At 35.3% G+C, this 13708-nt stretch overlaps 1 protein-coding gene across 2 annotated transcripts in view; it reads right to left on the reverse strand.

Moving 5' to 3' along the window:
- ABCD3 (ATP binding cassette subfamily D member 3) overlaps positions 1 to 13708 on the reverse strand; it is a 90283-nt gene that overhangs the window by 42119 nt on the left and 34456 nt on the right. For both annotated transcript variants that reach the window (XM_081222788.1, XM_081222789.1), the window contains exons 4-8: positions 13517 to 13605; positions 5837 to 5906; positions 4342 to 4439; positions 3861 to 3984; positions 1617 to 1673 (exon numbers count right to left, since the gene is read on the reverse strand). In XM_081222788.1, coding sequence (XP_081078914.1) covers positions 1617 to 1673; positions 3861 to 3984; positions 4342 to 4439; positions 5837 to 5906; positions 13517 to 13605 — 438 coding nt within the window. The remainder of the gene's footprint in view (positions 1 to 1616; positions 1674 to 3860; positions 3985 to 4341; positions 4440 to 5836; positions 5907 to 13516; positions 13606 to 13708) is intronic.

A 13708-nucleotide genomic window follows, 5' to 3' on the forward strand; every position in this document is an offset into this window, starting at 1 on the left:
TAACTCGCAAACCTCTTTTTTGCCTTCTCTTTGAATGTTAATACTCCCTGAGGTTTCCTCTTTCACTCCTTTCTCCCAAATTTATACCTCTAATCCCATCACTCTTAAGAATCCAAGATGTTATTTCCAAATACTTACTGTACATCTGAAGCTTACTACTCTGTAGAACCTCAAGCTCAATTCCCCCAAATGAGCTCAATCTGCCTTTCCCTTCTGCGTCTTGCTTCTAGCTGCCGTACTTTCTAATGTGGTAAAGTGACTCATCACGCATTGACCCTTCTAAGAGAGAAGCTTCAAGCTTGCCTTTCCAAGCTCATCGAAAGTACTTCCCTCATTCCCATATATATATCCTATGTTCTGCCATACTGAAATAACTGTTTCCTGAACATGCCTTTCAATGAAGTTGTTCTTATGTCTGGCAAGCCTGACATGTCTAATGGAGGCCCTACTCATCATCCTCAAAGCAGCGTAAATATCACCTCCAATTCTTCTGGACAATAAATACATTTCCACACCTCCATTACTGGACTTATCACTCTGCATTACAATTGTTTGAATATCTACCCTTTCACCAGATCATAATCCCTCTTCAGTAGGAACTGTGTCTTACTCATCTTTTTATTCAGTGTGTATGGAATATAGTGTGTATTATTTTTAAATTCAATATGATTGATTCAATGCATTTCAACAATTACTAGAAGTATGGGCAAAAGAGATAACTAAAACATAGTTTTCACCTAAGAAATACAAAATCAGAAAATATGAACACATGGAGATATATTTAAATATAAATATAATGCTTAAGTATTATAAACATGTAATAAGCACCATCAAAATATTACAGTATACCGATAAGAGGCATTAAGCCTATTCACTTGTTTACAGTAAAAACAAGTTTTAAGAATGATTAAACCTGGCTTATGGGATATCAAAAGGTTAGGAAGATAGACATGAAAATTAAAATAAAAAACTGCTTTCCCCAATGTTCTGGAACAGAACAAAAATCACTACATAAATTATTTATTAATCAACTACAGAAAGTATATACATACACATGTACATATATACATAAAACAACCACACTATCATATGATTGTTATAAATATATAACAATAATACTACATATTAAATGACTAAAGTTAGACTTCAACGAGAATACTCAGAATATAAAGGTCATTCTTACTAACACAAATGTCAGAGAGACACCTAATAAGGCTCATGGGATAGTCAACCATTTATATTATTATAAAATATTCTTGAAACTGTTATGGCCACTCTAAAAGTATTTAAACATTCAAATTTCATAGTAAAATAGCTGTCTCCAAATTTCTTTTTACACATTACTTTGCAACAATAAATACATGTATGTTCAATGTTTAAGCAATTCTGGTTGTTAAAGCCACAAAAATTTTCCAGTGTCTGGCTTAAGCAAAATTAAAAAGCTAAATTAGAAAACTTAAAAAATCTCTAGTATGGTATTATTTTATAAACAGACTTTATTAGCTACACTTGTAAAAAATACATTCTTTGAGATACATAAAAATTCTTACAAACCATCCAGCTATTCACAGCCCAGTACTGTAGCCATTTAAAAGACAGAATAAAAGTAAACTTACCTGAGCTCCTATTGCACTTGTTAACTTGAAGATATACAAAACTATGTCTAAAAATGGCTGTAAAATAAACATCAGAAGGTTCAGAATTAAAAAGAACTAGATTGCCTAGACTGATAGCCAATAAACATGTTAAATACAAAATGCTATTCAACATTTAACACATAATTGTCAACATGCAGAGTTCCCACTATGTATAATGTACTGGAACAGTATGCAGCTCAATGAATACATAAAAGACACAGTTCTTACTCTCAAGAAACTCAAAATGGAAACAGCCTGACCAATGTCTACTGACCATCAACTGGGAAAAGTATTTACCACTTTCCATCAACTAAGGTAGCTCTACTGTGATAATTAGCCATTACTTACTTAGCAATTTCTCAATGTAGTATAAAGACACTGAATAAAATGACCTGAGTTTTAACCCCAAATCTACTAACAGCTTTTCTGGTTTCTATATATCTTCACCTGAAAAATGAGAGACTCTTTCTGCTCTTAACGTTGTCTGATTTTATCACAACATCTATATGTTGAAATATGGTGAGTGAGCTTATGAATCTAATTTTCTGACCTAAAACTCAAGCTCCTAGAACTAAAATAATACATTAATGTACTGCTCCTCACACAGAGACAACTCAACTGACATACCAAAAGTTGTACATATTTTGAACTGTTTTTCAAGAAACCCAAACTGTGTTCATTTACTTTAAGTCCATAGCCACTCCTTTCTGACTATATTAGGATAGGTGGCTTGGTTTATTAATTGGCTTGTACTAAGATGAACCTTTTCTTTCTTGTCTTATGAATTATCAAGAAGTTAGATATATTTAGACATATACTTAGATATATAAAATTCAAGTACACTTAAGTTACTGACTCAATTTAAGTCAGAGTTCAAGCAATCAGATATTTTATAAACTAAATATACTGTAGTATATAGCACCACTACAATCAATTAATTTGATAATATTTTTCTTTACTGCAGCTGTGACAAGTCCTGAGCTATGGACTTACTCAAGTGCCAAGATGTAATAAAAAATACACAACAATGTCTACAGAATTACATGAAGAATATTATATACAGCACCTCCCCCCTACACACACACAGAGAACAAACTAAAATGTGGTGATGGGCAGAGGGAAAAAAGCAGCTGAATTACTGAACAACTTGCAGCTGTCTGAGTTTCTAGAGTCTGGATCAGTAAAGACTTAAAGAGAGCTAAATAAAGAACAAAGTTTGGCATGAAGTGAAAAGGTGTCCTAGCAGTGGGCCTATCAAGAGGGGTGAAGTTCTTATAGATACACATAGCTTTTCTTAGAACTGCCTATCCTCCTTCCATCCACATGGTTGAAATGGGAGCATTCCTATTCTTACAATGTGACCCAGCCCCTTGTAGTATATAGTGTTTTGCCTCAAAACTGGGTATTTGGATCAATTGTGGTCAGAGGCAAGATACTACAAATGGTCCAGTTTGAGACAAGCTCCGACCACAAACCAAGAGCAGTCATGTGGACTGGATGGGAAATGGGGCATCTAAGATGAAGAGTGGCGGGGGAAATGCTGGGCAGACAGTCTTGTAGATGCCCTCTACATGTGCTAGCCAATGCAGGAGGTAACAGCAAAGAAGATGGCTTAATGAGAAGACCACAGCAAAAACTGTAGGGGTGGTGAGATAAGAAGAGGAAGTTAAGAGCTGACATAATCAGCAGGAAGAAAACTAGTTAAGGTCAGAGTCAAAAGCTTTGGCAATATTCTGGAAAGGGGGAAAATACAGTAATTAGAAAAAACTGAAATGTACTAATATCTTGTGAAATTTTTTTGACTATTACTTAAATGATCTATTAGAGATACTGAAGCAGAGAATTGGGCAGGAATATGTCCTAGCCTAGGGTTATGAATGTGGAATTAAAAATAAATTGATCATGAATTTCTAACAACTGCCAGAAGTACACAGGTCAAGAGATAAAAATCCAAGTTTCTGTCGTTTTACTGAAATCAGCCTGCAAAGTTCTTATAAAATCTTTATAAGACACTAAATTCTCAGTTCTTGGCCAAAGCACCTCACACCAATAATATAAAAAATTAAGGAACTGTAGTTAAAACTATTATAACAACTCTATAATTTTCTTATAAAAGCATTAAATACTTACATGCTACTGTTATGTGCATCAAACCAATTCCATATAAATTTGCTTAGATTCAAAAATAAGCAAAGTAACAACAATAAAAATAGAAAAACTTACCTTACTAAGATTTGAATACAGATCAACTACACTGTTACAAAACTTTTCTACATCTTGTGTAAGCAGCTGGTCTGGATTGGCTATTCTGTTGTCCAGATTTCCCATTTTATAATATGTGAAAGTTCTAAAATAACAATAAGAAGAAGACTTTAAAACAAATGATTTTAAAAACAAAAAAATTCACATTATACTATGTAGTGCAAATTCATAGAAACAGAAAAATCTGGAGCTGGAAGAGGCCCTAAAGATTGTCCTAATTTATTTTAGAGATGCAGATGCAAGTCTGGAGAAGGATCACTGGCCAGTTAATGGAAGAGCTAGGATTAGATTCCAAATAGCTGATGTCTTTCCCTACATGCTTCTAGGTCTAAGAGCAATCCTCTTGAAATACATATCAAATAAAAAAGAAAAACTTCTACATCTCAATATCATAAGTATTATTGTTTAAGTATTTTTAATATAAAAGTAGGTTATCACTTACTGGAGATACTCCTCATAGAGGTACTTAGTTAGTCTTACTCGGAAGCACAGTTTGAGCTCATTTAACCCAAACTTCAAGAAGTTATTAACCAGAGAAATCTAAAACAAACAAACACATATTATTGGTTTTGCTTCATTTCTACTTACTAAATTATAATTTATTTCCCTATCATTGATTTTGTCTCCAAATCCTATAAATTTTTTATAACTGATAATACAAATTGATATAATTCAGTTCTGTTTTACTTAACATTTCCAAAGACACAAAGAGAACATGCTAAATCAAATGCAATTAGCTATATTACCCTTTACTTGGAAATTAATTTTAGAACATATTAATATTATTAATTATGAGAAGCACCTTGTTACCTCTTTTTTTGGGGGGGGGGAGATATAAACAAGCCAAAGAGCAAATCTGTCACCTTTCTATCCAGTGTAAAGAACTTACTTTAGGAGTACTGACATTTATGCTTAGTATATCTTCTCTTTCCTGCTACCAGCACTACAACCCTAGACAATGGAACTCTATACCCACTGTATTTGCATGTGCTAAAAAAATTACTACAAGTTTTATACCAACTAATGCCATCTTCTAGATTATTTCTGGAGTCAACTTTACTACTCTTTTCCACCATTATATTAAAAGTAATTCTTCCATAGTTCTGAGGTCACATTTATAAAAAAATTTTCTCAAGAAAACACTGGTCTTCTGCTGAATCTCCATCTTTGATTGACATCAATGCTGCTTTTCTCAATTTTCTATTTTAAAAGGTCTTCCATGTACGTCTATCCTCAAGCTTTATTAAATCTGACATATGTTCTAATTAATTAAGTTGTATAATCAAGCTCCTCCCTTTTACTCCCACACATACAATAATAAAATTCTTTTCGTGCCGATAAAATAGAATAAAGATAAGACTCAAGCTAAGAAAATTACTTATGATTTGGACCACTTAACATTTATTTTTAGTAAATTTGGACAATAAATTCCAATTACATTACATTACATTACATTAGTGGTTCGAGTTACTGTAACAGTTTATGGCCTACAGCAATGATTCTCACCCAGGATTTCTGCCCTCAGCTCACTGCCCCACAACCTCACCTTAGCCCCCCACAGGCCACTTGGCAATGTTTGGAGACACTGAAGACATTTTTTTTTGTTGTCACAACTTGGGGAGGGGTACTATTTCCATCTAGTGGCATGTTACTAAATATTTGAGAAACCCTGGCCTAATGGTCAAAGAAAAAATCATCTACACTTGTATACACCTACATATGTACGCAAAGAAACTGATCCAAACATAATTCCTTTAAATTTTTCTATCTAGTGTAAAGGTTTGCGCACAGAAAAACTCCACTATAAGTTACAAAACTAAACTTGAAAAAACTTAGTACATAAATCTTCAAAGAACTTAATAAGTAAAAATCCTAAAAGATTTCAGTAAGATGCAATTTTTTCCCTATGTAAAAATCTTTAAAGAATTAACACTTACGAGAGGCATGGCAGCGATGAAGTTGAATAAGTATTTCTTGAAATCTTTTCTGCTACGACCAATGATACCACTGCAAACCACCACATGCAATGCATTAGTTGCAAAAGAAGCAATATTTAACACTAAAAAAACCTCTCTAAATCTCTAAAACTATTTTTGGAAATTTTCATTGAATCAAATGAATCAATAAGAAAAAAGATGCTAAAAGCATTTTCTTACAAAAACATTAACTTTTGAAATTCTGTCATTTTAAACAGCTTGCTTGGAAATCGCTCTACAAACGGCAAAATTAAATAAGAATGATAGCTAGTTCTTTCCTTCGTAAAAATGGTAATTAAACAGCAGGCTTGGGCTTCCCTGGTGGCGCAGTGGTTGAGAGTCCGCCTGCTGATGCTGAGGACGCGGGTTCGTGCCCTGGTCCAGGAGGATCCCACATGTCGCGGAGCGGCTGGGCCCATGAGCCATGGCTGCTGGGCCTGCACGTCCGGGGCCTGTGCTCCGCAACGGGAGAGGCCGCAACAGTGAGAGGTCCGCGTACCGCAAAAAAAAACACACAAAAAAACCCCCAGCAGGCTTATACTTAAGCAGTCACAAAAGGGGTTTTATATGATGAAACAATTAACAACTTTATACACCCAGGAATGGATTACTGTGGATAAAACAAAGTACTATTTCTTTGTTTTCTTTTAAATAGTTTAACATCCTGTCATTTGTATGAACTAATGGCAAGGAGACAGACTAATGACAGATGAGCAAATTCTTACTATAAAGGGCCAAGAGCAACCATTTTAAGCTTTGTGGGCCATAAGGTCTCTGTTGCAACTACTCAATTCTGCTATTGTAAAGCTAAAACAGCTAAGAATGAGATTGACTGTGGTCCTAAGAAAATTTTACCAAAAAAGATGGCAGCGGGATTTCAATGAAACCAGATCTTTTATCCATTTTTAATCTATTTTAAATATTTATCTGTTTTAAAAATATCCACTAAGAACTTATTTAAAGGGTTCCACTACTTTTTTAAAAAGCTAGAAAGCCATTATATCATTATAAGTAAAGGATCTCTGACTGCCAAATGTCTGTGGTCTAGTGCAAAGATAATGTTAATATTCCCAGAAGTAAATTAACCATATTTTGAAAAACAATGCGCTAAATGATTCAAACCTAGCTCTACACAAAAAAAATGACTGGTATACATACTGATAAATAATTTCTTTTTATGAGGGAGTAGATGAATAATGCCAAGTAATATGAACTGATCTTTTAGAGCAAAAAAGTTCCATGGTCAAATAAATTTGCAAAACCCTGAGTTAACGCTAACAAATGTCTTTACCAAAGGCCCTCTCAAAGCTCTAATGTATAATATGCATTGTAAAACTCTCTGAGAGGGCTTTGTAGCACTAGCATTTCCTCCATCATAGCTAAGATTCCAAAGAACATACTTTGGGAAATGTTACTCTAGACCAATAGAAAAATTAATAGTCCAATTTTGACACAGCTGCTAAAAAGTGTAAAAAAAAATTTTTTTAAAGCTGAACTAGAAAAAAGTTAAAATAGAGCCACACAAAAATGCTTTTTACAGCAATAAGAATATTAGAGACGAAAAGTAATTAAGTACAAAAGTTTAGAGGTTTAAATTAAAATTATTTGAACCAAACTTTACATAAAACCAAAGTGCTTTAGTGCTGCCCAAGCTGTGAAACACACAAGATTATCAAACTTTGGTAAAGCACATGCCATCATTCAACAATGGTTTACCACTGGAGTAGCAGCTACAAATTTAAAAAATGGTTTCTTGAATAAAGCTTTATTTCTGCTTATTAGTCCGCTGCAAAAGAAAAATAATCATCAATAAAGTAATTTTAGAGTAGTCCCAATCATAGTTACTTCTAAAACATACAGGAATCTTAAGATAGTTTGGTAATTTTGAAATGCTACTTATAGCCAAGTGGTTAAAAATAAAATATATATTTATGATTACATACGGCAGTATAGGGGAACAAACTCTGCCACCCCAAAATGTGTTTCTTTGGCATAAGGATTATTTTAGACTGATTATTTTTAAGAAACAGAAGCCTCAGGAAGTCTTTCTTTTTGCCTCCCCCTTAGCTGCCTAAAGAATTTAGATAAAATGGCCTGCTCCCAGAACAGAGCTATGACCAGAGATATCTGCAACGCATATGGGCTAAGTGTGTGCGGGGAAAGTAGGCAGGACCTAGAGATCAGAGTCCATGCTGTGTACCAGAGTCTCCACATGGCCCAGCAAACATTTGTTTACCAAACATTTGCTTTTCCATCTTCATGTGAATTGCCTTCCTCCCCTGTGAAGTCCCAAACCCCTACCCCCAACATCCTCTCTGTCGTTAGCTGAAGATGGTATTCAAGATGAGGAAAAAAAAAAAAAAAAAAAAAAGCTACACAAGATGAGGGCTTCGGCTATTCTGGCAAGTTACTAAGTTCTCCTGGGTCTCTCCCATGTACACATGTTATTATACTTTTGTCTGATTTTCTCCTGTTAATCTGTCTCACGCCCATTTAATTCTTAGACCAGCCAGAATAACCTAGAAGGGCAGAGGGGAATTTCTTCCTCCTCAGCAGCAGCAACAAGATATGAAATATTACCTTCCATATCACAGAATTGCCAGTTTCTACCTTAAAGAAGGGGTCTGCCCTATTAAAATCTGCCCCATTCCGAAATCATTAGTCACTGCTAACAAGTAAGCCTAAAAGATGTAAAGGATATTAAAATTAAGTACATTAAGGACCATAACAAGTCTCTTTGTGACTCTATTTTAGCAGAAGAACATAAATCTAAACACACTTTGCAATAGGCAAAATGGAAAAGACAAATAAAGTTTACAATGTAGCTTTAGTAGCAAGTTGGAGAAATGTGTTAATTTTTCAAATAAAACTGTTCTATATTATGAATTCACAATATTTTAAAACTTTTAATTTGACCAAATATCAAAAGATCTCATGCATAGCAGAAGCTCAAAAATCTTTACTCAGGAGAAAGTAAACAATTAACTTTTGTTTTTGTTTTTTTGAGGGAGGAGCAGAGAAAGGTTTATTGCAGGGCCAAGCAAGGAGAAGAGGTGGCTCATGCTCAAAAAAAACCCAAACTCAACCATTAATTTTATTTATTTATTTATTTAGGCCACACTGCACAGTATGCGGGATCTTCCCCGACCAGGGATTGAACTCATGCCCCCCGCAGTGGAAGTGCGCAGTCTTAACCACTGGACTGTCAAGGAAGTCCTCAACAATTAATTTTTAAATGACTGCTTCAGGGATTTCCCTGGTAGTGCAGTGGTTGAGAATCCGCCTGCCAATGCAGGGGACACGGGATCAATCCCTGGTCCGGGAAGATGCCACATGCCGCAGAGCAGCTAAGCTCGTGTGCCACAACTACTGAGCCTGTGCTCTAGAGCCTGCAGCTATAACTATTGAGCCCACGCGCCACAACTACTGAAGCCCGTGCACTCTAGGGCCTGCGTGCTGTAACTACTGAGCCCACTTGCTGCAACTACTGAAGCCCACACACCTACAGCCTGTGCTCCACAACAAGAGAAACCACCACAATGAGAAGCCCGCACAACACAACAAACAGTAGTCCCTGCTCGTCGCAATTAGAGAAAGCCCACACGCAGCAACAAAGACCTAATGCAGCTAATAAACAAACAAACAAACAAATAAATAAAATGACTGCTTCGGAATCGTGAATTTGGGTTAAGAGTATAAGGAAGCTCCCTGTACTATTCTTGCAGCTTTTCTGCAAGCTTAAATTATGTCAAAATCATATGTTTCTTAAAAACTCTTAAAGTTTTTGTTTTTTTATTTTTTTCTACATCTCATAACTGAATTTTAAGGCTGAGTACCCAACAAGTTGCTGAGTAGAATTATAAGTTGGCTCATGCTACATAATAACTTTCCTCTTATTCATCATTACCCATTAAATTAATGCACCACATACTCTTGGTGATGGATTTTCTCTAGAGCATTCAGTCTTTGAGAAAATTAAAATAAGCACCTATTTAATTAAAGTTGGGAATCCCTAGTTTAGAAAATTAAATATTATTCTTTTAGGTTACAAAAACATGAAATCACAAAATCTGAATAAAAGGCAAAAAACTTTAAAAAATAATCTTCTATACTATACCATGATTGTACAGGGTTCTTTATATGTATCATGTGACTGACTGTACACAGATATTTAATATAATGTTATTCACAGTGGATGTAACCTGTTATTTTTGTCACAGGTAATTAATAACACTACAGTTGGGGAGCCTGTATTTTTATTAACAGATATGACATTTAAATAATAAGTAAAGCCATCAAAGGAAAAAAATATAAAATTCTATAACCATGTAAAAGGACATAAATGTCTTCTCTGTATTAATTATACAAATGACTCCAATTACTTGTGCACAAAGCTCATAGAAAGAGAACTTAACAGAACTGATCCTGCTAAAGCTGATGCGCTAGCAGCAATGAACAAATACTTCAATCACACTCATGCTTAACTTCTTAGAATTCGTTAGAGGATTCCTCACTGGGGCACAAACCCACAGAACGGACCAGACTCCCCCCACAAATTCCCTTCAGGGAAACCAGACAATCAACAATCCCACAACTTGGCTTCTAGCAAGTTAAATATGAACACACAGCCAAGAGTGACTGCTTAAGGAAAGCTCTAAACGGAATGACAAAGATCAGAACAACAAAGGACACTGAAAGTCACAGACTTGAAAGAATGACTGCTACAAAAATGAACATTCATACAAAAAGATAGCTCCTGCAAATAAAATTAAAACAGATACAAATTCACTGGATGATAAAGTTAAAAGAAATCTCCTATAATATAATATAAAATGTCAGAGATGTAAACAGAGAAATTATAGGCAGAAGATCAGTCCAGGAAGTCCAACACTCAACTAAGATTCCAGAAAAAGCACAGAAAAAACTGGAGAGGAAGAACTTTTTTAAGAACACAAGAAAATTTCATTCTTCAGAATGAAGAATGAGTTTCTAGATTGCAAAGAGCCCACCTAATGCCTAGCACAAACACAAGGAATAAAAAAAAATTCACACCAACATTCAGTGAAATTCCCATAACACCAGCAATAATACATCAACAATAAAGAAATAAAAGCTTCCAAAGCAGGTAAAAGAGATCCGCTGCTAAGGGCGGGCAATCAGCACAGGAATGGGACTCAACACCAAATGTGGAAGCTAGATCAGTAGTTTTTAACCTTGGCTGGGATCAAGGTTAGGATCACCTGGGATGCTTCAAAAAGTAATGACTGAATCAGAATCTCTAGGGGTGGGCCCAGGCATTAGTAGGTCTCAAAATTCCCCAGATCATTCTAATTATACTGCAGCCGAGGTTGAGAACCACAGAGTCCTATAGAAGACAACAGGGTGATGCTTTCCAAATTCTGAAAAAAAGTGATTTCCAATTTAGAATGAATAAATACAGCTAAATTATCAATCAAGTGTGAGAGTAGAAGACTTTATCAGACCCACAAGGTCTCAAAATTTTACTTCCCTTGTAACCTTTTCTCAGAAAAAGACTGCATCTGCCAAAATGAGAACGTAAACTGAGGAAGAGGAAAACAAAAGATCCAGAACATAGGAGTTATTTAATGCAGGAAAGAAAGAAGAAAAAAATTCCTAAGATCATGATAAAAGTAAATTCAAACATGACTGCTATTTAGTGAAGCTAAAGCACAATCAATCCTAATGAGAGCCGGAGGACAGAAAACTAACAAGAGGTATGGGGTGGGGTGGTAATAGATAAAAATCAGTAAGTTATCTAGTGTTTGACATATTACAATACTGAGATGATTTTTTTTTTTTTTGCGGTACGCGGGCCTCTCACTGTTGTGGCCTCTCCCGTTGCGGAGCGCAGGCTCGGACGCGCAGGCTCAGTGGTCATGGCTTACGGGCCCAGCCGCTCTGCGGCATGTGGGATCTTCCCGGTCCGGGGCACGAACCCGTGTCCCCTGCATCGGCAGGCGGACTCTCAACCACTGCGCCACCAGGGAAGCCCCCAAATAGTGAGATTTTATAGTGCTGTCAATAAGCTTGAGCTGAATTAGTAAGAAGTAGGCAAAATATTAATGTACACAAAAACCTGCAATTTATAAATGCCAGGAAAAGAAGTTGTATATAAAAGAAACTACCCAAGAAGAGCATTTGGCTCAGCTATAAACAAAAGTCAAAATCATGTAAACAATAAATTCTGATTTAACAAAAAACTGTGATATAACATTGAGAGAATGAGCACAGACATGGGTAGGAGTGTAAAAGAGGTAATTCTCATCTTCCAAAAGAGAAATAAATACACGCATATTCTCTAAGACTGAAAAATCTAGAGGCAGTAACATAAGTGTGTTACAATGAAATGCAGAGACAAAATAAGAGATGAAACAGTAGAAAGAACAGAAGACAACTGGCTCCAGGAATGACAGTTACAGGTGGGAGGAATGGGGCACAGAACTAATGTTTTTGTGATTAAGTCCTGTAAGGCTATTTGATATTAAACTATATTCATGTTTTACTTTTTAAGCTTTTCATATATTATTTTGATTAAAATAAAAAGGCATGGGACTGACCAAAGGATTCAGGGAGACCTGAATTGAATATTGGCATCTATACCATTTACACATATTCAGAGGCACATGGTCATGGCTTTAATCCTATGCAGATAACAGTCTTTGTTCTTCTAGAGAGATGAGTCAGAAAACGCCTGCATAAAGCATTCTGCCTCTCCTACAAATCCTCTAAGCCACACACAAATCAAGGATGTCAGAAAAAAACTTACAAAATTTGGGAGCATTTAAAAATTTTAAGTACTGTCATTCAAACAGTTATGTTATATTAAGTACTTTAAGAAATTTTCTGATAGAATACTGCATGCCGGGAAACAAAATTCCAAGAAAAAGTTTTTTACTGACATTCAAATTGGTATCATGAGGAATAAATCCTTTATTAACAGATAAATGTTAATATCCCAACTGTTCTTTTGTTTTTAAATTCCAAATCATCAATTGCAGTGATTAATATATGTACAAAGACTATAATGAAAAAATATATAAAGCACTAACTTCAGAAACTGAAGAAAATGTCTAAGAATTTTTTTCTGTTTAATAAACATTCTCAACATGATTCCCTGAAATGCTTTGATATTTTCCTCAAATTATCTCATTAATTTCAGACATCCAGCTTGGTGACTTTTTAAGTTCCCACTACAGCATTTATTATACTGCATATTAATTTTCTTTCTTTCTTTCTTTTTTTTGGCCGGGCCCTGGGGGCATGCGATATCTTAGTTCCCCAACTAGGGATCGGACCTGTGCCCCCTTCAGTGGAAGCATGGAGTCTTAACCACTGGACCGCCAGGGAAGTTCCATAATTTTCTGTTTACTTGTCTCTGACCCTCTATAAACGGGCAGCTCTGCAGGGCTTGGTACAGGCTCTCTCCTGTTCACTCATGGGTACATCCCTATCACTGCCTGTGGCACAAGGGAGACAATAAATATCTACTAAGTAAATGAACAAAGACATAATTTGACTTAAGTATTTATACCTAACTTAGAATCTATTTCTTGCTTAAAATAATACTTAAATATGACACAAATTAGTATTTCATACATACAGGAGGAAGATGAAAAATACCTTTCAATGAGTGTCCCGTTCTGAATCATCCAAACATCACAGTATGTTCGAGACACCAGCATAACAGCAATAAGTATCAGGTAACCTGTCTAAAATAAACCAGGTAAATTAATTAAATGCATTTAAGAAAGTTAAAAGAAACATTACTTTGGTAAAGATTTTTGGTTTCTAAATTCAAAGCTTTATTCTAGC

This window comes from Mesoplodon bidens, assembly GCF_964165515.1.
Source record: "Mesoplodon bidens genome assembly, chromosome: 2".
Taxonomy (NCBI): domain Eukaryota; kingdom Metazoa; phylum Chordata; class Mammalia; order Artiodactyla; family Ziphiidae; genus Mesoplodon; species Mesoplodon bidens.